Source organism: Polyodon spathula, chromosome 56, assembly GCF_017654505.1.
Source record: "Polyodon spathula isolate WHYD16114869_AA chromosome 56, ASM1765450v1, whole genome shotgun sequence".
NCBI classification, from domain to species: Eukaryota; Metazoa; Chordata; class Actinopteri; order Acipenseriformes; family Polyodontidae; genus Polyodon; species Polyodon spathula.
In genome coordinates, this window is record NC_054589.1 from 974551 (window position 1) to 1001784 (window position 27234).

Consider the following 27234-nt stretch of genomic DNA (forward strand, 5'->3'; position numbering starts at 1 on the left):
TCCAGATGAGTTCCACTCTGTGGAAATGTAAAAGTTTGTATTATTGGATAAGTCATCAGTTTTACACTACTGTGTAAGAATAGACCCAACTGGGGGACATGATATATTAAAAAATACAATTCAAATATATTTTTGTCCCATCCCATTAAACTTTTATAAGTTTGTATACTGATATGATGTCTGAAAAGGAATTATTTTATGTAATGCACAGATGTTTAGCACGAAGAATAGGTTACCCTCTGTATGAACCGCTGCAGTCAAAAATAACTCTGTTAGGTTACAGTATTGATAATTGTTTAATTTATGCTACAATTGCTCCCATTGCCAGCCTGCAGTTAAACATTTAAACTATTCAGTTGGCCCTGAGCTTTAAACAAAAAGTGTATACATCACTGGTTGACAGCTTTGACCCAAGGTGAGTAAAATCTATCTTTCACATTGGATGTAAAATCTAATGTAAACTTAAAGGTTTTAATTTCTTCCACATTTTGCTATGCATCTCCTAGGGAACTTTGTTATAGTCACAAACTTATGGATTTCCTCCAAATATAAGTTAAGTAAATAATTATGTTTGGCAAGAACCGCCTTGCTTTATGAACACATTTTTACAAGGAAAAGGAATGCTAAAGGTAATGGACAAACTCTATATACAATCGTTACTCACTGAGCCACTTGTGACTCATCTACATACATAAAAAAAAATACAAGTATAACTCAGTTACAGTGCTTCATTAACTCATGAACTGAAAAGCTAAGCCCTATACAGTAGAACCAGAGTCCTAGTTTAGGACTATGGGATAAAAAATAAAAATAAATGTTAACCTTGCAGTAAAAAATGTACACCTAAAAAAAAAATTACACTCTGCTAATCTAAATATGGTTTTATGTTAAAAACAGTTGCTGTGTGTGACATCTCCCTTGCTAGTATAGACATTCCTCTACAAGGTCTCCGGTGTTTATCCAATTGTGAGCTTTTTTCCAGCCCTAATGTTATCGCCATGTCATAGACAAGCCAGAGGTTTAATTTCCCAAGACCCATACTACACACATGCAGCGCCTCTCAGTGTACTTAACTGCAGTGTGTAGGCGCTGCTACCAAAGCTATATTACACATGTCCCTGCAAAGGAGTATCCAGCTATCACTGTGTCTAATAACCACCTCCAGTGACAAGTGTTTGATCTGGATTTGCTTGCATTCTTCAAGAGGTTATTTCTGGAAAGCGAGGATAAAGTGCACATTGTGACCGGGTGTGTGAATAACTGTAATTATATGTTTATTGATTGCAGTGTGTAAGAAAGAACTATCATTTAGAGGAGGAAAATAAACAGAACTCATGGGAGGGACAGCCCTAAAACAGAAACTAAATAAAGAGCATTTCATAACCCAATGATTTGTATTAAAAGGCGTAACACCAGATCAATAATGTTTTAATGCCAAGTTTAGTAAACAAGCTTCTTAAAAACTAGGTTTCCATTCCAAGAGAGCTTGCTATACATGCCCAAAGGAATAAAATGGTCCTTTTCATTTAAATAGTGGGTATGATAACACCCAATCAATAGGAACACACATTTGCGTAAATTGGGCATAAGAAATAATAAGTGCTATTTTTATTTTATGCTCAGGAGCCAATCATAATGTTTTTGTTTCCCATTTTATAGTTCCAAGCACAGTATGGTGCATTCAGCATCTAGGACTGTTTTCTTGACATGCGTACAATAATAGCATACAAATACCAGATAACAGATGACCCAGTTTCTCAGACAACAGCTAACTCACTGCACTAAAATAGATCAGAGGAGAGCCACATTATTACAAACTCCAAGGGACTGGTCATTTTTTCCATCTTAAATTCATTAAGATATGTCAAAATACGTATGACTGAGAAAACACTGAGGGGTGAAAAATTTTCACTATGAACTATCACCAACCAGAAGCAGAACTACTATAAAGCACTTGGAAACTTTAAACAATAACGATACCAGGCATTTGCACTTACAAGTACAGTACAGTTCTGTTGCACTAGCAATCATAATTGTGGATCTGATGACGCTTGCTCACTTATTGTGTTGCCCTCAAAATTGCAGACCTTGCCTACAAATAACCCACAAGACAGAGTTTTCAAAACATCAAGGGATAATCCAACATACTGTATAAAGATATACGAGCAGTAAGAGAATGTTTGGCTCAGGTTACCATCTACTCAGCACCAGCAGAAGCTGTTCTCCCATCCAATCAAACCAGACCCATCTCTGCTTAGCTTCTGCGTTGCGGCAAGCATATGTGTTGCAGTCTTGGAGCCTAATCTAGCTAACTTGTATTCCTAGGAAACAGCATTTGGAGAATGTATCCATTTGTGTAATATGTGTGATGTGTGTTAGCATAGACTATACCTAAAAGTACATTAAACAGTATTTCAGTAACATTTAACAGGACTGTGAAAGACTAAATGTGAGAATGTAATTGGAATCTCTTCGACAGCTAATCTAACAGAGGTTTCCAGCTGCTGTCCAGCATTCCTCTTTCTTCCTCTTCAGTGTTTAAAATGTGTGACCTAGCTCTTCTCCGCTCCTTAATGTATAGAGCTTTTAAGAATCTGAAAGGCTGTAGAATTAAAAGTGCTGCGAGAGGCAACAGGTAATTATGAGTCATTAGCCATCGAGTTGTACCAGACTCAGACTAGGCAAATCTTGCTTAAACAGAGTTTTATGGAACTTTTTCCTATTGTTTTGGGCTAGTGGACTATTAACATCCCACTATTGACAGGATGAGCTTCAGGACAGAGATTAGAAACATGACAAAATTATTTGTGATTTACAAGAGATGCTCTGCCTCAGGGTGACAGGTTGTAGTGAATCACTACAGGGCTCTTCTGTTGGAACCAAAGGGATTTAATAAAGAAGTTTCTGAAATTGGCAGTTTGTTGCAGGCAGCAGCGTCAATAGCCAGAGTAAAAATGAAGCCAAATTCCTCTTGTCTGACGTTTTACTTGTTAAAAAATGATGTTCTTCTCTAATTTCCCAAAAATCATGAACAGAGTTACTACAAATGGCTAAGCAGGGGCATCCCCAAAGTGTTGTGCAATCATGGTAATCTGTTCCTGGAAAAACATACAGGGATTACAGCTTTAAATATATTAAAAGAATATTGCAATAGTATGTCAGTTGTTTAAAGCAACACTTTCTAAACTTGGCCGAGTGAATAGTCTTGTCTGAGTGAACATTCCTTTAGCTAACACGTAACATTGTGGTTCCAAATTCTCCAACTGAATATATTAAGGGAGAGCTGTCCAACCTTGGTTAGAGGAGACATAGAGATTGGAACCCATTACTGGTTCTGTTGTGTCTATGTTAATAATAAAAGGTTATTAAAATATGTGTTATCTTCTTTGTATCCATAATAGGATGATTGTTTATTTACACACACACTAATTGCAGTTCTATTTGATAGTAAACCACAAAATAGTGAGCAATGCAAGAGAACAGTAGACAGCCCAGGTCCCATCTGTTCAGAAAATGTAGCTGTTTTGGTCTTTGAAATATTATTGTTTTATTCAGGTTAAGTCCAATAAAAACAGGGATCAAAAGACATTGGCATACAATTGGAATTTCGTTTTAGTGTGTGTCTTACCTAGCATACAAACAATATCACAAATCTCTTATTGTTCCAGAGGATCAATTTGACGAATATGGTTACCACCACACTGCAGGCTCACTTCCTGTGTTGCAGTTAAAATGATCCCAACCTTCTACTCATACCCATTGAGACTCATGAGAAACCTTTCATGTAAAAGGTACATTTCTTTCATTCTTCTTTAGTAATTTATAGTAACCGGATGTTCTAAAAAAAATCAACAGCTTCATGTTCTGTCCCACGCTTTGCTTACCATTATTGGCATCATAGGAGATTCAAATGATCACATGACTGGGAAGTCACAGAGACTAAGAACACAGATATTAGTAAGGGTCCCCAGTGGCCTCTGTGATAAAAACAGTGCTTCCCAGCAGTGCAGGGTGAGTCATGCCCACCGCAAACATGATTCAAATCCTGCTTGCGCCCAGCTGAAGATCATTGCCAGGGACCTACAGGAAATGCTGCATTGGCCTTTGTGCTTCAGTCCCGACAGAAATTCAATCCCAAGGGTTCAGCCTCTCCAGGGTTCAGTATCTTGGTGACATCTGCTGCTTTCCATACAAGTGTCCACATATTCCCAAACAGCTCCTACAGAAAGAAACCACTTTTATTATCACCCTCCCTTGTGCTGTATGCATGTACATAACATCCAGCAACAGCATTTATTTTGGTTGATATGCATGGAAATCAAAGCAATTCCAGGGCCTTGCGTCAATGCCAAGCCGACAGAATCAATGTTAAATATGGGGAAGTGCGGGTATGGATACTCGACTACTACCTTTCAACCTCCAGTCTAGACATTGGTCAAGCCAGAGAAAGATTAAGGCAAACTAACAGGGTAGTGAGGGAAATCTTCTTCTGTATACACCATACCAGCTCAATGGATAAAGAGAGTGGGGGAGCAATGGTGGTGCTTCTGAAATGTGCAGTTGGTAGACTGGTTAGTATGGTAAGTATTGCAAATGCATGTCTGGTGTAAGCATGGTAAAATAATAGTAATCTGTAAAATGACACTGCTAAACTACCATGTTATTTTTATAATGACCACCAACCTTACTCCATCATGTAATTGTAAAGTCATTTGTGATTCTGCATGTTCCTTACTTTTCAGTTACAGATACATTCTAAGCTGTTGCCAATAATGTGGTACCATAGTAAAAGCTGTAATACATCTATAATAAACTAACATGGCTTTCATATAGTTTTACCATAGTGTTTTAAAAAGGGTACAATATGAGAAAATGATAAAAGGTTTTGTATAATATCAACCAATATGTAAGGAAAGTTGATGTTTGCCTCATAATGTACAGGTATAGCTAATGCATGTAATAATAATAATAATAAATAATAATAATAATAATAATAATAATAATAAAACAGAGTAAAGGGTTGATAGTCAGGATACTGGGCAATATACATATTTTTTTGTAGCCGTTGCTAGTGACCACAGTATTGAAAGCAATTGAAGTTAGCAGAACTCCCTTAAGAAGATGGGATGTGTTTCCTCTGAATATGCTTCCTGTTGACATTCAATTACTCAGGGAAAAAAAACTGTTTAATTTGTATAATACATTTTGCACGTCAGTTTATCTTAAAATATCATGGAGAAATACATATACAGCCATAAATATACAACCATCTGTGTGCAGCCTACAGTTATTGAAAGGCCTGAAGAGTAATCAGGGGCATAAAGTTATTTAATAATAATAATAATAATAATAATAATAATAATAATAATAATAATAATAATATGTATGTATGCATGTATGTGCTGTTTGAAAAGCCTACCCAGGCATCCAAGAATGAAAATGAATTTCCCCAAGTCAGGATCTAAAAATACCCCGCTGGTTCATTAATATTCTCTTTTCTGTTATTTTCCCGTGCAAAGAGCGAGAGAGGAATGAATGGTTATGCTGTGCATCTATACTCAGCCTCTAGAGGAGCTATCCCGGCTCGTTAGACCAATGTTTGCTGAAACCGGACACCTGCAGTACTTCAGCCAAAGCTCCAGTCACTCAGTGAAAACTGTTTAAAAGGGAAAAGGATGAGCTTTGAGCTTCCAACTGGAGACTTCATTCCCCAAACCCCCAGCTTCTAGTCTTTCTGCAATCAGAAACCCCCAAATCAGGACTGGCATAAATGAATAAACTACAAAGAAAGCCAGAAGAAAAACCAGCGTGGAAGCGTCCCGTCAAACTCTCGTCATTCACAGTGTAGGATTGTGTGTTGGGCTCATAGTTATATGCACAACTGTTGTTTTTATGAGAAACTTCTTTTTGGACCATTTTTAGAAGCTTATCCAATGCGTCAGAAGGCAGTCGGTGCTTTCTGTCCCTCAGCTAAGGAGTCACGTTGTGATTAAAGGACCAGGTTTTTGACTGCCGGGACAAATGAATACAAATGAATCTAGGGACCCGAAGGAGAGATTGCACAACCTCTCAACTCGCTACAAAGTAAGTGTAACGGTATCTTGCTCTGTGGTGTGAAGGAATTGGACACGGCAGTTTGCTATTATTTTTAAAATTATAAACTAAAACACAGTTGTACCGGAGATCTGGAAAAAAAAGACGATTCGTGTTTAACGATGTTTTAGATATGCGTCAGAATAAGCACCTGTTCGATATGAATACGTGTTTGTTCCTGATACAGGCGCTAACTAACGTAAAAAAATAAGGTTTGTTAGATAGCTTCGCTAATAATTACATTTTAGTGTGTATGTATATGATTTAACATTATGTTAACCATTGTGAGTTTAAAATGCGCATATTCTGATTGTGCATATTTTAATGTGTCATAACACAAAATAGTTAGGTTAAACATAGTGCACCTTTTTTTTTCTCCTGTAACCGTTCAGTGTGAAATTGCTCTTAAATTGGATTCTAAAAATTGCAATGGTAGTTGTTCTAGAGAAACAGGCGAGGGCGACAGAGAGAGGTCAAGTGTTTTCTACCCAAATCTTGCTGTGCAAAGCTGTTGAGATACAGTTATAACTGTGAATGTTGAGCTTCACTATTCCCACTGGACGCAGGTCTGTGAACAATTCTCAGCTCTACTAGAGTCGCCCTTCATAGTCAGGATTGTCTATCTGTAAACCAGTTTTAACTGATTTCCTTACCCAAAAGCTCAAACTAGCTGATGGAGTTGCTTCAATGCGATTACATTTTTAGTACAGCTGCAAGAATGGCACTTTAAACACGTTTGCGCAAAGTAAAACGAAACATTTGTTAGGGTTTCCGCATTTCAGTTGCGTTTTCAAAAGTAGAAATCTGTTGGCATGGAAACAACCCCCCTATTTCTTCTAAATGGACTGCTGTGAAACATCACAAAGAAGAATGAAGTAACCGTGATGAAGCCGGAATTAACCCCGGTCTCCAAACTCAAACCAGCTGGAGCTAGGGGGTGAGTAGAAATGACAAACATTGACGAAAGCGGTTTCAAAGGAACAACTTGTTGGAAAACAAAAAACTAGGCATCTGGCACTTTTACATGAACAAGTTTTCGGCGATCGAATGGAACGACGTGCATCTCGAAAATAAAACAAGTTTTAATATTGTCAAGTTTTAAAAGTAGCTTTCTTTCGCAATAGGTACCACTTTGACAGGTCACATTTGTAACGTTGTAGCTTGTATCCGTAGCTAAATCTTTAAAGTCTCAATGGTTAACAACATTGTATGAGATTTACTTTTTGATCATATAAGAAAAAACAATAACTGAAGCACATGCGTAACATGGGAATTTGTTGTGTTTGTTAATATAATTTCTTCATTTTGCAAACCAAGAACTTAGCTGAGTTTTACAGGGTCAAAAGACACACATGATTTGACTAAAATAATTACTGAATTACATAATGGGGACATTTCTTCGCTTTGTATTTTCTATTTTCGATATTCCAGTGTTCCTAGTCGATAGTCATATGTAGATATAAATACAGATATACACACGATGATTCAGAGCGAATTAAAGTATTTGTCATGTTTTATTTTGCTTTAATCATTTACTGTACATACCAGTGCACTAATTTTGAGACCATCCCTAAAACTTACACTGCCAAATTTAACCCGTTTGGGAGAGGGACACGTTGATTTTGTATTTGTTTTAAAAACTGCCTAAACTTGCTGATATAATCTTTGGCGAGGCTAGTTACTTTTGTGCAGTTATTTATTATTCCATATCACGGCGCGTTGAATGTGTTTTTTTTTTTTTTTTTTTTTTTTTTTTGCAGTTAAAATAGAGGTACGTTGCAGGGAATGTTTTTGGAATACGCTCAATGAAGCACTGTGTATGAAACATGACATGCAAAGATGCAGTCTACTAGCTGTGATATTTTAAAAGGGTAGTTTGTATAGGAACCACTTGGTTGTTTAGTAATTCGCCTATTATTATTAATTAATAATAATAATAATAATAATAATAATAATAATAATAATAATAATAATAATAATAACGGGGATTGCTTAGTATTGGCTTTTCTTTCGTGAACTATGTGTGATCAGTCATCTTTCCATATATTATTCATTAAATTTGATGAATACTTTTGGGACACTCAAATGAGCATTAACGAGACTATCTTGATGGGTTTTGACAAAGCAACTCGTTTAAATTATAGTTTACCTTTTAGTACAGTCGAGGTTATTAAGTTCATTTCACATTTCAGCCTTGCACCGTCTAGCACAGTTGTGAGTGTGCTACTAAACGAAACCACTTGACTCCTGCTGCTTGCTTTGTGCGGCAAAGCGAGTGCTGCAGTCCTGCTTTGCCTTTATCTCTTGGAACGTTTCCTAAATAATAACATATCTAAGCCTCTTCTCATGAACTTAAGTAAGTTTCTGCTTTGGTACAGCTGCGAAACTTCCATGACGACTACTTTGAATTTGATAGCATCTTTTAGCTGGCACTAGATGTCGCTTTACCTGGTGTTTTATTTGGCAGGAGCTGTCAGGGCAATGATGTCGCTAATTGATTTTATAGTTCTTGGATAGAAACGTGGAAGAGAGAAGTAGACCCATGTCCTTTTATAATTAACAGCATAGCCTCATTTTTTTAAAATTTAAATAACATTTAGCTAGCTTCATTTTTAGTGTTGCATTTTCATTCAAATGCATAAGTGTAGGGGACACTTTCAGTTATCACTCGGATCAGGGGATTCTGCATTGTAGAACCACACTGTCGTTTTCTTTCCCAGTCCATGTGTCAACATAGGAGTTTTCCAGCAGGTTCTGGAGGAGGAATTCTCCAACAGGAAGTCTTAGAGAGCACACAGGCCTGGGTGTTCAACAGTGACTGGGGGGGGGGCTTTTCTTTAATGATTGGGGTGGGAGACCCTTACATTTTAGATGTTGCTAATTTTGTGCTGTGATTTATTTATTTAAGATAACATTGGACTGAGAATCAATTTAATAGTTCAAGGTGTTTCTCTTTAATTGCCTTAAGGTTAATTGCCATTTCATATTACCCAGCTGTTTTATCCTTTGCTCTTAGCCTGTTACCTTAATGTGAGTGTGATTCTAGAGCAGCTTACTGCAAGACTGGTGGATGCACACAGACATTTAAAGACTAACTTGGTGTTTCTTAAGTAATGTGTTCTTGTTTAGATTAAGTTTGTATACAATTATACTGTTTCAGCAATAACATCCTGGTGACTAAGTTTGAAGCGATCCTGTGGCCTCGGTTGGGCTCTTGAACATGTCGTCTTTAGAAGTACTGCCAGTTCGTCAGAGTGTAACCATTAACCTGTCCCCCTGCAACACCCTGCCCCGAGTAAAGAGTACCACATAGAAAAAATGTGGAATTTCTTACATCCACAGGGGGCAGAGTGTTGCAGGGGGACAGGTTCATGGTTACACTTAGAGGCCACAGGGGGCTTTTCGTTTTTGCATTTCTAAGTGTCACCTCTTCCCTTAATTCCCTAAGCACCCTTAAAAAGGTTTAAGTTAGGCATGGATAGGAATTTCCCCTGGACTGCTGCAACCAGATATTAGGATCGGCAGTTTACAGCTTTTATTACAAGCACTGAAAATGGCTGTTTGTTAAGGAACTCTAGGGGACAGGTTTCAGCTTCCCATTAAACCTGTTACACTAAATTGCCCTTCCTTTTAGAAATGCTTGTCCTTGTATTGGTGTTTGGAGACTATGGTACCTATGAGAAATTGTTCATCCTTAAGTTGTTGGATAGTAGCACAGCATACCTAAATGTACTGTGGAGAAAAATGTGAATTTACAGGGAATTGATACAAAATAGCCTGTTATAACAGTCTATCGGGTCTGTTGTCAACATTGTCAGTCATGATAGCAATCTGTAAGATGTTTAAATAGTTCTAGAGAGGTATGGACCTATCACTTATTACTGGATGATTTGTGATGTAGTGGTCACTATGTAAGGTGTGGGTTTTTGAGTGTAATATGAATGACCCTCCTTAATTGTATGACCATTTGTGTACCAAAATGATGAAAATTGTCCTGATCCAGATGGGAACATTCTTCCATAATTGCCAAATCTGAATCATTCAGTGAACTTGTATTTGGAGTGGAGGTCTGCAAGGCCTGTCCCTTATGAAACATCAGTCATTTTTGGCAGCTTGGATAAGGAAGCACCTGCCAACTGAGCACCTACCGTCATCCCACATCCAAGGTCTATTAGGTCTTGCCTGTTTTGAATGCAAATACATATCTGGGAGGATGAAAGTGTGCACGACATATTACCAGTGTGTTTGTCCAATCCCTGTCTATATAACGTGGAAAAACAAAGTGATTGTAATACTACCACTACTACTACTACTACTACTAATAATAATAATAATAATAATAATATAATAATAATAATAATAATAATAATAATAATAAATAGGGTTATTGAGGCCATTGTCCAGTCTCTAGGGAACAAGGGGGAGGATGTGCTGAGGTGAGCTTGGAGATGGGAGTGAAGGAAGATGTGTATTCCCTTAAATAGCTATACTTAAATGGCTTTTAACTGTACTGCATATAAGGCTTCTTTATCAGTGATTATTTAAAAAATAAAAAGGAAAAAAAAAACAGGTCATGTGTTTAAATCTTGAGTCGAATGATTGTGGAAGGTGGAATGATTGATAAAAACAAACTAGAGAGCTCACTGAGATTTAGTTTTGTTAAATGTTTTTTGTTAAGAGTGAGGCAAGTATAGCTTCAACAAAAAAATGAATTACCTTCCAATTAAAGCATCTAATTGCTCTGCAGTTGATAAGGTGGTTTTTGGAGTGCTTTTGGTGTTGTGTAACTGCAAACCGACGTGTTGCTGTAAGGGAGGTGGTAACATGAATTGTGGTGCTTTTTAAGCACTGGTCATGATTTGACGGGCACAATCAGTAAAGCTTGATATCGGCATATTTAGCCATTGTGTTCAGTGGTTCACTGTAAGTACTGCTGATGGTCATTTCATGCATCACAGCTTTTTAAAGTAGCATTTATGATTTGATGTTACTAAATGATGCCACCTTCCTCTTGTAAAAATCAATGTATAATGCAAGTGCTCTGGTGAATCATAGCAGGTGAGTTTATATAGAAGTGCATTCGTTTCCTAATTGAACTTCAGACTTGTAGTAATTTACAGTAATTGCTGTATTGAGAACACGTTTTATTATTCAAAAGCAAGAAGCAAAACAAATGTAGACTCTTCACGGAGACCTTCAAATAAAACTGGAAACATTTATGTCCTAGTATATGAGGATGCAAATAAGGCAGCAGGGTGATTAATCAATCAATGAGTGTTTAATAGGCTCACGCAAAAAAGAAATGCGCCATGATGATCAAAAATCAATTCATTGAATGGCTGCACCTCTATTAGTTTGTAAACTGTATAGTGAATTTGACAAGTCATATAGGAACATTTATTAACCTCGTTTAGAAGGCAAAGTAAAAATGTTGCACAGCAATAGAATATCATTTAATGGTGTAAAACTAGCATGAACCCACTCACAACAATTAGTTAAACTCTAATTCTGTTCTAATTCTTCTTTTCTCACAAAATGTGTCTTTATGCTTGCTTCAAATTAGGGCCTTAAAGCTATAATCAGGGATCAATATATGAAGCTAGTAGGTTAACTGCACAGGCTGGTCCGTTACTTCATCAGTGTTTTAAAGTGAACCCATCTCAGTGATCAAGAAAATATGTGCAAGCAGCTTTACCGTTTTGTTCACAGATCTGTAGCCTAAAAATGAACTTAAACATGTCAGGAGACATGAGAAACAGACTTGTTTTCAAACGTTTCCAAATACGTAAACCAACCATCCCTCTGTGCTTATTGTTAAACCAAAGGTGATCATTACTTGTTAAAATGTGACTTGATGCCAAGAGAAAGCTACTCCATTTCTGAGTAGCCTGGGCCTGATTTCCCACACTGCTGGTACCTGATCATTGCAGTCATTAACCTAAGATCATTAGCTCTGTGTACAGAGGAATTTAATTTATCTAACCCCTGTGACTTCAACGTTCCGTCCAGTTCCTGTCTACCTGAATGTGTCGGATGATGGGATGAGCTGGCAGCAGTGGTTCTGCCTCTGTGGAGGAGAGAGAACAGAATCCAATCTAAATATTAACGTTTCACTCAGCACCTCAAGCAAAAGCAATGCAAGCTTTGGTGGAGAGCTAGTGCTTGAAGGAGCGGATTACTTTTCTTTTGGCTGTCGGAGGATGAGGAATTATACAGAATAGCTGTAAAACCTGGAAGGGAAAGTGTTGGCTACTTTTAGTAATCTGTATGTAAGTCTAACCACGCATTTTCTTTCTTTTTCTGAATTCACAGGAGAGCCCTAATTCTCTGTACTGTTTTGTATTGTACTTGTTACCTGGGACTTGCACAAGTACATCCTGAAGGTAAGAAATAACTACTTCTATGAAACTGATCTATATAAATGTTGTATTATATTATATATAATGATTTGAAATAGTTTGTAGATTGAATCCACAGTCCATTGTGAGCCAGTATAAAGTTAATTGACTTCACCCCCTGCGCACACACAGTTTTTTCATAACCCTGCACTAAAACAGTTGACAAAGATGACTATATTTTACCAATACTATATTATCTCATTATGAGTGATCCTTGGCGCTGTAGCTGTTTTAATCCTGTTATGTCACGGCTCCCGTTGCGGGCCCTATGTGTTAGACAGTTATACATAATTGCTAAAAACCTTAGGTCTTTTCATTTTGCCTCTCCTCAGCTGCTAATGATATATGGATTTGTATCTTCCATTTGGACAAAACTACATTTTTACAGCTTTGAAATTAATTTGTTTTTTTTTTGCCATTTAAGGGTCATATAAGGTTTTTTTTAAAACAAAAATAATAAAATAAATCGAAAGTAGCCTTAAGGCCTCTCTCTGCTGGAAAGAAATGGAGAGGCAGGGGTGGGGGGGTTGTGGGTTAGTGGAAAGCTAGAGAGGTCTTGTGAGTCTGCTTTGACCTGATCTTGACTTACACAGTAACCACAGTTTGTGTTTTGGCAAGGCCCATCAAACATTCTTTGTCAGGTCATTAGTGCTGGGGCTTACACAGAACCTTTCAAGTATTACCATTTAGAAAAGTGTCTTAGGAGGTCAGCAGCACAAGTAATGTCGGAGAGACGCTTTTCTTGAAACATTTGTCCACTACAATAGCCTAAACTAGGTTTCTTTAATTTACTCCTACAGTTTACTAAAACCAAACGTTTTCCCTGATTTTAAAGTTTTGATGACCAGGTGGAATCTGTCATTGCATATTAATCCCCATGAAGGCAGGGAAAAGATATTTAAAAGGCCCCTCTTTGAAAGTTCCTGCTCCAGACGAGTTACGGTTAGTTTGAGGGTTTTATAAGAATGTGTGTGGAATGTAGCGGTAGAGAATGTTTTTAGTTTATTTAAATTCATCCACTAGTTTGCTTAAATATATTTGTATTAGAGTGTTACCAAATGAAATACCTGTGCAATTTTGTGGTTTTGGCCCCAGTTCCAACTGTACAAAAGGTACCTTTGTAGAAATAAAAGCATATATAAATGCTAAAAGAACTCATTTTCCTTCAGAGTTAATTTTAGGAGAATCTCGCTGTTCATTTGAGCTTACAACTGAGTTTGTTTTCTTTGTGAAAGCAAAACAATTCAGAAAAAATGTGACCAACTCAATTGCACTGCAATGTAAATTGAAAATAAACTGAGTTCTGAATTGTAGATACCGGTCTACATTACAAACACTGCATTCTAAAACTGCCACCCTTACCTGATTTGTACAGTCCGTGGCATGTTTGTGAACACAGTAATCGATTTTCCTTGAGGTAGAAATCATTGAGTAATGGCTGCATATCCCTGCAGAACAACGATTGGTCCTGTTGAGTATGTGCTGTCCTAACTCCCTGCGGTGGCTGTCCTACGCCCTGTTGATCATGCTATGGCAGGCGTTCTTACTTTTTTGCCCACTTTCTATAAAGACTATTATTAGATCATTTAGAAAAACAGCTAAAGCTGTCAGTGTTGGAAACTGGATGCAATTGCTTATTTCTCGTTAAGATGGCTACAGCCTACCTCTACATCCTTGGATTACCTCTGTCTCCGTCTGCTTGATCACTTATTTTTTAATGCACACACTTTTCTGTACCAAAAAAAGTTTCCTTACTGAATCTCGCCAGACTTCTAAACAAAGTGTATTTGCCACTGCACTGCTCTATACCTTAAACACCACACCATTGAAGATGTTCTGCCAAAGTTGTTACATGCAGGAAAAAGCAAACATTTTCCACTTGAAATATAAGAAGAAGAAAAAACTAAAAGACAGTATTGCTTTTTTTTCAGATTTGGCTGAAGTACCAGGAGAGTAGCGAGAGAACAGATGCTTAGGGAGCTTGAGGGCATGCAGTGTTCTCTCTCTGAGAGTCTTTCTTTCTCTTAGATTGTTTCCTTGTCAGAATAGGAAGAGAGAAAGTTCTTCACATCGGAAATGTTTTGTGAAACTTGCATATGTGATATCTATTTATTTTTCTTTAACTTTTAGTCCTGGTTGCGTAACATTTCTTTAGTTTTACATGTTTAAGTTGAATTACAGGTTATTTCAAGACACAGTCAAATACAGATTTTAAAACTTCTACCAAGACTGGTAGACAAACATTTTTTGCTAGTGTCCTCATCTGCGAACAAATTAAAGCCGTATTTGGTGCTGGTATGAGGTTGGTTGTGTTTGTTTTTTTTTTTTTGTTTTTTTTTTAAAGATTGATTCTGGGAAATATAATTTTCAAAACAAATATGCTGAAGAAGAGCCACAGTGAGAAAACTAAACATTTGAAGTTATTTTTCCTTTTAAAACTCTCTGAAGCAACAGCTGCATGCTCTGATGATAACTTGTTGTTTTCCCTGTGTTTCAGCGTTCCTTGATTTATCGCAAGTGTACATTGAAATATTTAAGTCTTTTGCCGATATTGGTTCCAAAATAAAATATTTTTGATCACATTTGGGAGAATGTCAGACCTATGAAGAGGTGGTAGGACATGTGTAAGATTGACTGGGATTATTTTGGTATCTCTAATAATGTAGCATGAACATTGTCCAGTATAATGTGATTGCTTGAGTGTGGGAGAGAGGAATTGCCTTGTGTAATTGCAAATCTGTTCACACTGCTATAATCCTACATCTGGAGCATAATTCTGCCAGCCTTGACTCGTCACTTTCAGAATGCAGTGTGTGGCTCCCCCAAAGGAGGGGGAAAGAGTCCATAAGGGTGCTCCACCCTCAGATCTTCATCCAGGAAAGACCCTCTCACGGGTCAACAAGCCCAGAGAAAGGGATATCAAGACTACTGTAGTTCCCCCACAGCAAAGGGAAGAGGAAAGAAAAGGGAAAACAACAAGGTTTAAGTGTACACTCGAGGCTATCTGAAGCATAGGTGGAGTTTAAGTCCTTCAACACAGAAAGAGGTAGTGCAGAATTCCACAGAGAATTTACAAGAGCCACTAGTACTTTCCACCAAGCCTGCCACCTCCAGTTCTAAACCCTGAAAGTGTCCAGCGTTGCATGAGATTAAGCAGCCTTATCGGTGGTTTGTAACCTTTTCATCTCAAGCACCAGTGTTTCCAGCAGGGACCACCAGGTGTACCAGTAACTGTGCAATCTTAAACTGCTGTTGTAAAACAGAAACCTACCCCATTACAACCAGGTTTGTTGTGTCTGTACTCATTTATTTGTTGCCTCATTCTGCTGAATGCATCCATCATCTGCACAGATTAACCAATGAACTCAGCATGTTTATATTTTGAATATTTTGCAAGTGTTGTGTATGGAATTGGTGACCACACTTTTAATTGTGTGCAATTGTAATATGGGAAGTGGCATGCTGCAGCTCCCATGCGCAGTGGTAGTAAAGTCCTGATCAGACAGCATGTAACACAGACAGCTGGTATGATTACATGTTACTGTTTGTTTCAGTAAAAACAAGTTTAAATTGCAGTTAGTTCATTCTGCTATATTTACGTTATTAAATACACCACAGCAAGCACATTCATTAGCACAATGAGAGCTACATTTACTGACTGGCTGCTTTTTTTACTGCAATCAAGTAAGCTGCAATACATTTTATTTTTAATACATTTTTTTACTTTTTTTTTTTTTTTTTTTTTCCTTAGCAGTACATTTTCTATTTACAGTCCCAAGTATTTATCTGTGCTCTGCTTTCACATTTCTTAAACTGGTCAGTTTGAGAAACAAACTTTGTTTTCCCTGCAACAGCTGACCCTGCTTTAGTACAAAACTCACTCTACATACTGTTTTACATTATGGTAACGGTACTCTTAATCACTGTGCTTCTTTGGGTGAGGAGATGTTATCGGCTCATCTAACTGGGGAATCTCTCAGCTGCACAATTAAATCTTCCTTATTATTTAATTTATTTTATGTTTCCAGGGTGTGTTGTTCATGGCACACGTGCAAACCTTAAGTGTATTTTTATTTTAGTTTTTCGCTGTTCGTATTCTACGTTTCTTAAATGCAACTGTTAATTTTAAGCTATTTCTTTTACACAACAATACATCAACACAACAGTGGTTTGTGTATTCTGCTGGTGTTAGTACTGTACCTCTGTTACAAGCATTTGTGTTCAATCAAATTGTTAACATCCTTGCACTTTAAAATGTGATTTTTTTTTTTTTTATACACAGACTGGCATCATATTGCATTCAGAAATATCGACACATGTTTTTAAATGCAGAGGCAGCATTTTTGTGCTTAACCACGAAAAAACAGTTGTCAAAACCGTTTTTCTGTTGTTTGATTTCCAACCATTTTAGTCGCAGTCTGGAGCCCTGCATCATGATTAATCATTTCTCTGTGATTCAGTGGTACAGACCGATTGATGCATCACGATGATGCGATTGAGGGAGTGTTCAGGTTGAGGAATCATGTCTTCAGTAAGTTACCAGTTGCAAGTCTGTCAAGTACCAGTGCAGTAATAATGTTGAAATGAAACATTATTCACAGGTAATGTTCTGTTAACATTTTGCAGGCCAATTTCAAATGTGCTTCTCATTGCTCAGCACCATCCCTGCAGAAAGACCAGCATTATTTACAGCCCATGGTTCCAGACTTCCTGTATGTGTAAATGTATACGCAATCCACTAACAAGTATGGGACAAAACAGCTGAGTGTGGGGAGCTTATTGCCAGTTTTCTCCACTGTGATCCCTTGATTATTTATGCAGGGATACCACAATATTAACTAATGTTCTTGTAAGTACCAGTGCAGAATGACTGGTCGTGTTTGATTAGCGGCAAAAAAAAAACCTCTTCCTGTATTGGTGACCACCAAGTTTGGTACAATGTTGAATCTGGTGAGAAATTTCCCAGTTTGCACTCTAAGAAACACTCTTTGCCTATTATGCATTTGGCAGTGTAGCAAACTTTTTTTTTTTTTTCATAATGGGCAGAACTAATGCACTCTCATGCATAGGTAGTTCTCTTCTGCCAGCATCTGTAAATCTTTGTAAAATCAGTGTTTCCAATCGTGATTGCTGAGGACGCAAGACCATAAAACCTTCAATAGACAACCATGCCCTCACAGATAGGAAGAACTGTTTTTTGTTTGTTTTTTCTATAAAAATGTCATCTTTATATATTGAGTTTCCAGTGAGGTCTTGTAAACACCCCCTTAGTGGTGGCTGTACTGCCTCTGGCACTCCGGGCAGACAGAACAGACTCCGTCTCCTGTCTGTGTCACATTGTTCCTTATTTCCAGTATTAGCCAGCTCCTGGACTAACTGTCAGGTTCTCTTTCTTCATTTTAGCTTCTCTAATAAGCTGGGAAAGGATGCTGGTGTGATCTAAATCTGCTTGAGCAGCCAAGAATGTCCCTTGTACTGTATACACCAGTGTATTTATTCTTCAGTACAGTAGAGAGATTGCTATTCCCTTTGGCAAAGCGATGTTGCCTCCACACTTAGGAGCGAAATTGCCCTGAATAGTGTGATCTGTTATTTTGACGACTTCTGCAGCAGCACCTAGCAACCCTCTTGTGTTGTCACTGGCTTTTCACACTGTCCAGTCGTTGGAAGAGAAGACTCTTTCTGTGCCGTTTTGTAATTAATCCTCAAGGTTGATGTGGAGCTTTATATGGTCACTCTGCCTGGGATTCATGCCCATGTTGGTTCTATACTGCTGCATCCAAGTTGTGTGGCTGCATTGTGTGGATTCCAAATGGATTCCATTGTCATTCATCTTCCATTGATGTTGATAAATCAGAAGTTTTCTACTTTTAGCTCTTGCAAGTCATTTATATAAACATATTGTGCGCACACACACACATGCACGCAACCATACGGTATATGTTAAAGTATATGTGGCAGTGGCAAGGCAGAGCCCTGCATGTAAACCTTGCTGATTTAAATGTATTTATTTAAAAGAATGGTGGCTTATTGTTGTAGCATTATTATTTCAAATGCATTGGGTTATGTAGCATGGGTGATTTTTAATGTATTATTGTTTGGTTTAAATGTGGTCTGGCAAAGGCAGACCGCTCGTGAGAATGTGTGGTCGGCAGTTAATGATTATTAACAAAGTGGCTGTCGGCCATGCAAATTAAAACGCTTGTGCAGAATGTGCCTGGGCTCGATTTGAATCATTAATGAGCAATGGAGCTCTGCCCTCAAGACGGGTGTTCAAGGAGGAACGAGAGCGAGAGAGAACGAAAGTAAAATAAGTGAGTAATTGCTATGTGTGCTGGAAACACCAGAACAGGAATTAGAACCAGAATCCGTGTTTTTGTAAACCCTTAATTATTTTTAACAGATGGAGATTTCAATTTAGGTATACAATTGTATAAGGAACTTAAATTCTCCAATTTCTGTGTAAAAGCTACAATTTAATAAAAAGTCAAATTAAGCTAATTAGTTCAATTAAGGGTTCAATTAAGTAATTGAGAGCTTGGTTGGAACAAAAACCAGCAGGGCAGTCATCCCCCAGGAACAGGATTGAGAACCAATGTACTACATCATTTAATACAGGGCTGTCAAACTCGGCTCCTGGAGGGCCGCAGTGTCTTCTGGCTTTTGTTCCACCCGAGCTCTCAATTACTTAATTGATCTAATGATTTGATTAACTGGACACATTTAACACTTCTCTTCAGCCTCAAAATGTTTCATAGGTAGTGTACCTTGAATCAAATGCATTTTTAAAACCATCAACTGTGTCAAATTCAACAAATTAGATGAATTGTGTTAATTGAGAGCTTAAGTTGAAATGGAAACCAGAAAACCCTGCGGCCCTCTGGGGGTGAAGTTTGACCCCCCTGGTTTAATATACTGGTAATAACTTTTATAAAACAAAATCGAAAATGACATCGTGAACCACGGAAATTGTGAAAAAGCAACACAATATTAGAAGACAGAACGACCTTGCAGTAGCAGCCAGTGACAGCATTATGATTTGTGTGATTTATGTAAAGGATGCATGATGGTTTGATCATGGAGACGGGTCGTAATTTCAATTTATCCTACTTGAAAATGAATGCAGATTGTTTAAAACTAAGCCTTTTTAATACTTCATCAGTTTCACTGAAGATACTAACCAATTTTATATAATTTGAATTGAAGCAAGTGAAGCTTTGCTTGAGACTTCTAGAGCCATCTGTTTGAAATATGGAAAAAGTATACTCTTTGGAACACCCATATCCTCTTTTTTGTATGTTTAATCAAATAAATTATATTGCCACAGATGTTGCAGTGGTAGTATAACTAAGGATGTAAGAGACAAAAAAGAATTAGAAGGGGTGTTTCTGTGGTTAGCCTTAAAGGTCTGGACTCCCATTATCTCCCCAGTGCTGAAAGTTGTGTAAAGTTTTATATATATATATAAAAAATCATTTTGCCAGCACTTCAAACAGAGGAAGATGGACTGCCCTCTTGAGCGTTGTTTAATCTCCCCTTTTCAGTCTGGTTTCTGTTTTAACATGGTTTGTCTCCTGGAATTATTTCAACCGTATTTGTTTGTCTTCTTTACCCACAATCATTCCTCTTGTGAATTTAAAAATCAGTGACACTCGTCAAGTGGGAGTGCCTCCATCCTGACCTGAACACCTCCTACCATTCAATCAAGAACAGTGACTTACACTTCATTCAGTGGAAGAAATATTACAATACTGTCACTCCCTTTACTGCTTAGGTACCCAGGCGATTTTTGAGACCCCATTGCTAGCATGTTTCATAAGTTATAGAAGCTGCCCTTTGAAATTTTAAATCGGCTGGTCACTTGGAAAGGCTTGACTGTTTTGAGCCTGGTACACATTGCTCTGCCTCGGCTCCCTCTGGAATTGCCGTCTGCAGTCTGAAATACGCTGTACCTCTCCGCATTCCAGGGACCTGGTTATCGACCGTAACCTGAAAAACATTAGCAACCAAAACAAACTGAGATTGAGAGTCCTCTATTAGTATAGTACAGCGGCATCCTAACCATTGCTGCTAAAGAAGGAACTATAGCTGGAGGTATTGCCTTACACTGAAGGGCACCCTTGTAACACAGTAGCTCATTTGCAAATGTTTCGGTGACCCATCTAATCTGGAGCTGATTTTTTTGCTTTGTTTAACAGCGTTTTTGATGTGATTTATCATTGCCAACATATCCGGGCCTACAGTAAGAAGTCACTAAAAGGTTGCCTGGCTTCAATTGGCCAGGTCACTTCTCATTACTGGTGATATGTGTGAAATGTAACTGCTGTACCCCTGCAAAGGGAAAAATAATTTTCCACAGTTCTGTGATTCCCTGCCCATACAGAAAAGCAATAAGTGTGCCAAAAGGAGGAGACTGCCTGGAAAAAGCCTGGTGCTGCTAAGTATTACCAGGAGTGGGGTTTTCAGATGAGGGAGGAGTGTCGGTTTCCGCAATGTGTTTTAGTAATAGCTTATAAAACTCCTCCATTCAAAGCGTTCACCTTTACAGCTCATATAGGTCACTTCACTACAAATTTTATTATTCACAGTGTTTCCAAATTTTGATGCATTTTATTACCAACTTCCCTGGAAACCTCATATCCTCTTTATCACAGCACTTGGTGAAACAAACAGCTAGCTTTTTCTAACCGTAAAGGCTTTAATTTAACACATATTTGCACACAGCACGTGATTTGGAGCCCTGTTCACAATTCTTATCTTTAATCAGCACTGGTGTAATCGGGGTTACACTTATTGAATATATAGCTTTTTAAAGTTTCATTTCAGTTTCCGATGGTCTTGAACCTTACTTTTTTTTTGTTTATTTTTTATTTTTTTGGACCTAAATATAAATGCTTTAAATGAGCATTTGTTTTCATTTCAAGCACAGAAACTGTTCTCGTGGCACCCAAGACTTCAGTTATTTTGCTGAAATCAGATTTATATATATATATATATATATATATATATATATATATATATATATATATTTATATATTATATATATATTCTTTCATATTAAAGTTATATATACTGTCTACTGTTTACATAAGGTGACCAGATGTCCCACTTTTGGAACACTGGTCCCAGTGCCCCCAGAACTTTGCTTGGGATGCTGATTTTATCCCCCCCTTTTCCCCCTAGAGCATCTACATGCCGGTAACATAATATTGTATTTTCATGCAGGCTGCTCTGTTACTACTATATCTAACTACAGTGACGCTTGATGTGACTAAAAGGAAGGTTGGATGACAAGTAGCATTAAAAACCGTCTGTACAACAAATCATCTGGAGAATTACTGAACAGACAACGTTTATATTTACAACCAGTCGCAGAGAATTGTGGGTGGGCTTATCCACTGAATGTTACTAAAATTAACTGGCGTCTATCCTCGTCTGAATCATCACTCTCGCTGCCTGAGGAAGTTAGACTACTGTGCTAACAATAACGGCGTATATGACAGGTAGCATTGTATTGTCTTGGAATTATACTCTTCGCCCATGATATTTGTGTATCTGTGTGCAAACAACTGCTTACTATGTAGCTATAGGCGACAATTGCAGAAATCAAAGCTGTCATGTCGCATCACCGTGCATTCAAGCTTGTCATGGTTTGAACACTTTGTGCAACCCTAGGAGGGGTTGTAAAATATGACAAAACTATTTGGAAACAGATTTTCTATTGAAATAAGTCTATATTCATTTTCACTATGGGTACCCGCTAAGATGCATATGTTCGTGAATATTACAAATTAATTTATGAACTGGATATTTTCACATTTGTGACATTCATGTTGCAAAAATATTTTAAAAGTTTCAGAACATGTTTTATTTCTTTAAGTATACATTTGAGTTTCTCCAAATAGTTGTATTTCCAAATTTCCTTTTTAATATGTTTTAAGCTGGCATGCATCACTTAAAGCAGAAAGGACCCTGTTAAACGTGTTGATGTGAAGACATTTCCTGCCCTGTCTGCAGTTTTTCAGTACATCATTTGATCAGAAAAGTAATATCATTTAATGTATTACACCTTGATCCATGTCTCAGCCTATACTATTGATTCAAAAATAAACTCCAGACTTAGATTGTCAGAAGAAGCTTTCTTATGCTCATTGGTTGGTACCAAAAAATGGAATAGGCAGGAAATTTCATCATGCAGTTAATAAGTTTAACAGGTTCCTTTCCACTTAAATGCCCGATACAGCGTGTTAAAGGGAAGATTTGAGGTCCTGGTATTTGTTAATCATTGCACACTAATGATCCAAGCAGAAACTGCAATAGAAAAAAATAAACAAACAGAACAAATACCATGTCCTATTAAACAGTAAGAAATGAAATATTTTGAAAAAAAAAAAGGTTCTGGAAATATTGAGATATGTCATGTTTTCATGCAGGAAGGTCCTGGTTTGCAGATTGGACACAGGCGGCTAGCATAGAGATAGAGCCAGATGAAAAGTGGAACTCCAAAGAGTGAAGATGCAGTTTCTTAGGCAGAAAAGAGACTAGATTTGCAGCCGTAATCAACAATAAAACAAAATCTCGAAATTTGATATTATTGAATTGCTACTGTGTAATGTAATGACTATACTTGTTGTGTAGAAATGAAATTAGAAAGACAATAAGATCATTTATTCACAAAAAAAAAGTTTTTGAAATTAGAAGATTCCACTCTGAATATCACCACAAATCTCTGCATTCACTTTCAATATGATATTAGATCAAACATTAGATCAAAAGTTAAAATAAAAACCCTAGAGCTTCCCCGTAGCTTGGAAGTTATTCACAATATTTCCATACTGTCCCAGTTTTAGAACTTAAAAATCTGGTCACCTTAGGTTTACAGCCGCCTAAAATTCCTGGACTAAAACATATCATTTTGGTTTTTAATATTTTTGAAAGCTGAAACCCATCTGGTAAAGGAATTAAAGACCCATGCTCTTCACCTTGTCTCCCAGTTTTAGACTGAATCCCTTCACTGCTCTCTTCTATGTATGTTGGGCATGAAATTAAAGTTTCAGTAGTACTCTAGTGACTAGCTGTATATATAACCTACATTTTTATTTTATTGTTCTTCAGCTGGACACATCCAATTCAGGACCATCAGGTGCTATAACATATTTCCCTAGATGACATAAAATTTGCTGCCAAGAGTTGTTATGGTTGAAACACACAGCAGGATGATTTGGCAACAAATACATGTGTCTGTAGATTCAGTGTTTATTCCCTCAAGTGAAAAAGGGGCTTCATAACAAGATTTTGCACGCTTTACTAGTTTTTAACCCCTGTTCCTAACACTATATATACCATATGTTTTTAATAATCTTGAACATAGACTTTTATACTGTATAGGTTGCCTTACACCAGTGAATGCAGAACACAACCATATACCTTCTACTTGGTACGGTCCTGAACTTTTCATGTCTTTTGTTCACGATATTTCATGTCAAGTACTGTCCATCACTGAGTATACCTTTCGTACCTTCAAGGTCTGGGTTATACTGTAACCCCTCTAGCGTAGCTATCTGTCTTGGTTTGTATCGCCTAAACTAAGTAATGAGGTGTTCTGTAAATCTAACCAAAGCTGCATGTTCCTAATTAAGATTGCTGTAAAGTAAATAGTATATTAGTGAAAATGGCCAGCACAGATACATCTCTGACTCCGCTACCCTGATCATGTCCCAATCTGTGTTAAAAATGTACTGCAATTATAGATCAGGAAGGAGTGTCTTCCCTTTGTTTTTTTATACAGAGACGCTCTCTTAAGATCTCAGCTAGAGTACATTGATTAACGTTGTGTCCTCTTTGAGGTTGGCATGGGTGTGAGGGGGTAGAACAGGCAGATACAAGGCTTTGAGACGACTAAGGGTTCAGCACTTGGTAAAGTCACAATTCATCCTTGACTATAAACACTACTGAAAACACGTCAAGCAGGCAAAGGTTTAGTTATACCACAAAGACACAAAAATCCAGGAATAACATTGATTTATTATTATTTTTGTTATTAATGGCTTTACTATAAAAGAAAGAACCATTACATTTTATATTAATCACATTAACATTCATAGGCAGTAGATTTTTCTTCTATTCCTGGAGAACTAGATATCCTTTCTTGTATGACAGAAATTGAAAAGTATATTTTGAAAAAACAATGCGCTAATCTGCTTTTGTTTCAGTTGCTCCCCCAGTGGTAGAGTCATACATGATGGTTAATTATCGAACTGCGCTAAGAGATCATTTGAAATGTGCAATGTATGACTCTCCCTTTTCCTAGCTATAAAAGTCTTTCGATGAGATAATAGCCTGTGGCTTTTATTGGTAAGAAAAGATAATTTCTTGTCAAATAAATAAATTGGCAGGTTGCGTTGGGGAGGGCACTCTGCTTGAGTTCCATTGCATCCATTTTTAGTAAATGTGAAATATTGTTGCGGTTAATGCAATTGTAAGATCTGAAACACATGTTATAGGAATCATACTTGTGACAATGTTAAAAATGAGGATTTACGTACTGATCGATAACCTAGTAGGGTTTCTTTGAAATAGTGGTGCAGAATGCCAATTCATTTCCCTGCTGATAATTTTTGCATACTGCACAGTTTTTCATTTTCACATGCTTAACTGGACCAGCGAGGAAAAGTTTTTAACGAAACTGAATTCTGTCCAGGTAGAATGGAAAAAAAAAATCTCACAAAAGTGGTCCCTCTTGCAACTGTAAATTATTGAAAGGATTCTCGCACAAATGGTCAAATTTGAAACACCAAATTTATTGCCTGGTCTGTGTCCAGCGTTTTGCAATGACACACTATATCCTGTAATATACATTCCAAATGTGTGGGTTTTTTTTAATGTCGGACTTCTTTTTGTAGATGTGGACATCCTCCAAAGGCTGGGCCTTGCAGGAAAGAAAGCACAAACGCCTTCAGCAGCGTCCCGTTCGGTTCCTCAGGGAGTCATTCCTTTCAAATCTGGCGTCATCTTCACACAGCGGGCGCGGATCGAGGCGCCCGTCACCGCAGTCATTCCAGCTGCTTTCGGCACGAACTTTGCTTTGATACTGAGCCTTTGCTCCCATCGTATTAACAATGCTTTTTTATTTACTGTTAAAACTAAAAAGAAGAAACTGCAGCTGGGGGTGCAGTTTATACCTGGTAAAATTATAGTATATTTAGGTCATAAGAAATCTGTATATTTTGATTATGATGTTCACGATGGCCAGTGGCACAATTTGGCCATTGACATCAGAGGCCAAAAGGTCACTTTATATACTTCTTGTGGGAAGCAACGTGTACATGCAGATTTGCATTTTAAAAAAGAAGAGACTCTAGATCCTGAAGGATCTTTCCTGTTAGGGAAAATGAACCAGCATTCTGTTCAATTTGAAGGCGCCATTTGCCAGTTTGATATTTATCCTTCGGCCAAGGCAGCTCATAATTATTGTAAGTACATTAAAAAACAGTGCAGGCAGGCGGATACCTATCGGCCTAACCTCCTTCCTCTCATTCCCTTGATAACTAGAGATCCAAATGTTACTGTTACCTTCAACACCCATCTATCCCAAACTGAGATAACCAAAAAGGGTTTAAATGTTACCCTCCCTTTAGAAAATTCTGGGACTCCTTTTAGATTGCAAACACAAACTAATAATTTGACAGCACCCTCCACTGCACAGGATTTTTTACCAACCCCACATCCCGGGACTAATGCTCCACCCCTACAAGCTACTGCCCCAACTATAACTTTAAGGACAGGACTACAAAACTCCCAACAAGCCAGGATCCAAACCGTCACAATGCCTCTCAGGATCAGTAGTGTTTCCTCTAAATTGGTTCCCGTGAAAACTCCCGGTGCAGCACCAAAGCAAGTCTCCCGAACGGGGCAAGACCTTCCCAGTAAGACCACCACGGGACCAGACGGCAAAAAGAAACCAAAAAGCGTTGGCGCTGCCACGCCTGCCGCACTGAAACCAACGAAAAAGAAACTGGAACTCCAAACCCTCGCATCAGGATCGGACAGACTGGCAGAACTCCCAAAGAAACAGCCTCCACCGAAAAAGAAACCTGAGCCGAAAGTGACGACTCCACGCTACCAAACCAAACCCACCACCTCCTTTGTGCCCTTCACTCCCGCTGCCACAGACGGCTTCCAAACCTACAACTTGGACCCGACTCTGTACTCTCTTCTGACTGGACCTCCGGGGCTGAAAGGGGAACCAGGACCACCGGTAAGCAAGCTTCTTTTTCTTTTAAAATGAAAAAATATGTCAAGTAATCAAACTAATGGAGGGTGTTACTGTAGTAGGTTAGTTGATTTTCTGGATAATTGACCCCCACAGGGCACAATTCAGGACTGAAACTACTGCCTGTTTTGCCTGGATTTAAAATAAGAACTGTCCTTTTACTAGGATAGGTGATTATTGGTGCAGATTTGGATAATAGATCCAATAGTCCGCTCGGTATATAGTGTTGGTCTGTGGTGTTCCCCCGTCCCAATATGCTCTGCCACCCTACTCTGTTTTACTTTTAATATGCAAAATGTTGAAGTTCAATAGACAAGTGTGGTTGTATTAAGTGAAAGCTACAGCACAAAGGCTATGCTTTCCCATTCAATATTCAGTCATGCTTTAAGGCCTGTTTTTTTGTTTATTAACAGTTAGCAAACAGCTAATAAACATGTTAATCTACATTATGTATGTTCTGTTAACTGTTAG

General features: G+C 37.8%; 1 protein-coding gene across 3 annotated transcripts in view; it reads left to right on the top strand.

Annotated features, from left to right (window-relative positions):
- The first annotated feature begins 5587 nt into the window (after positions 1-5587).
- LOC121307487 (collagen alpha-1(XXVII) chain B-like) overlaps positions 5588-27234 on the top strand; it is a 152287-nt gene continuing 130640 nt past the window's right edge. Inside the window, exons 1-3 of one of the 3 annotated variants that reach the window (XM_041239668.1) lie at positions 5588-6084; positions 12406-12476; positions 25394-26748. In XM_041239668.1, the coding sequence (XP_041095602.1) occupies positions 6032-6084; positions 12406-12476; positions 25394-26748 (1479 nt within the window). In that variant the 5' untranslated portion in view covers positions 5588-6031. Of the gene's footprint in view, positions 6085-6648; positions 7031-12405; positions 12477-25393; positions 26749-27234 lie in introns of those variants that run through there. The other 2 variants (XM_041239666.1, XM_041239667.1) reach the window with 2 other exon arrangements.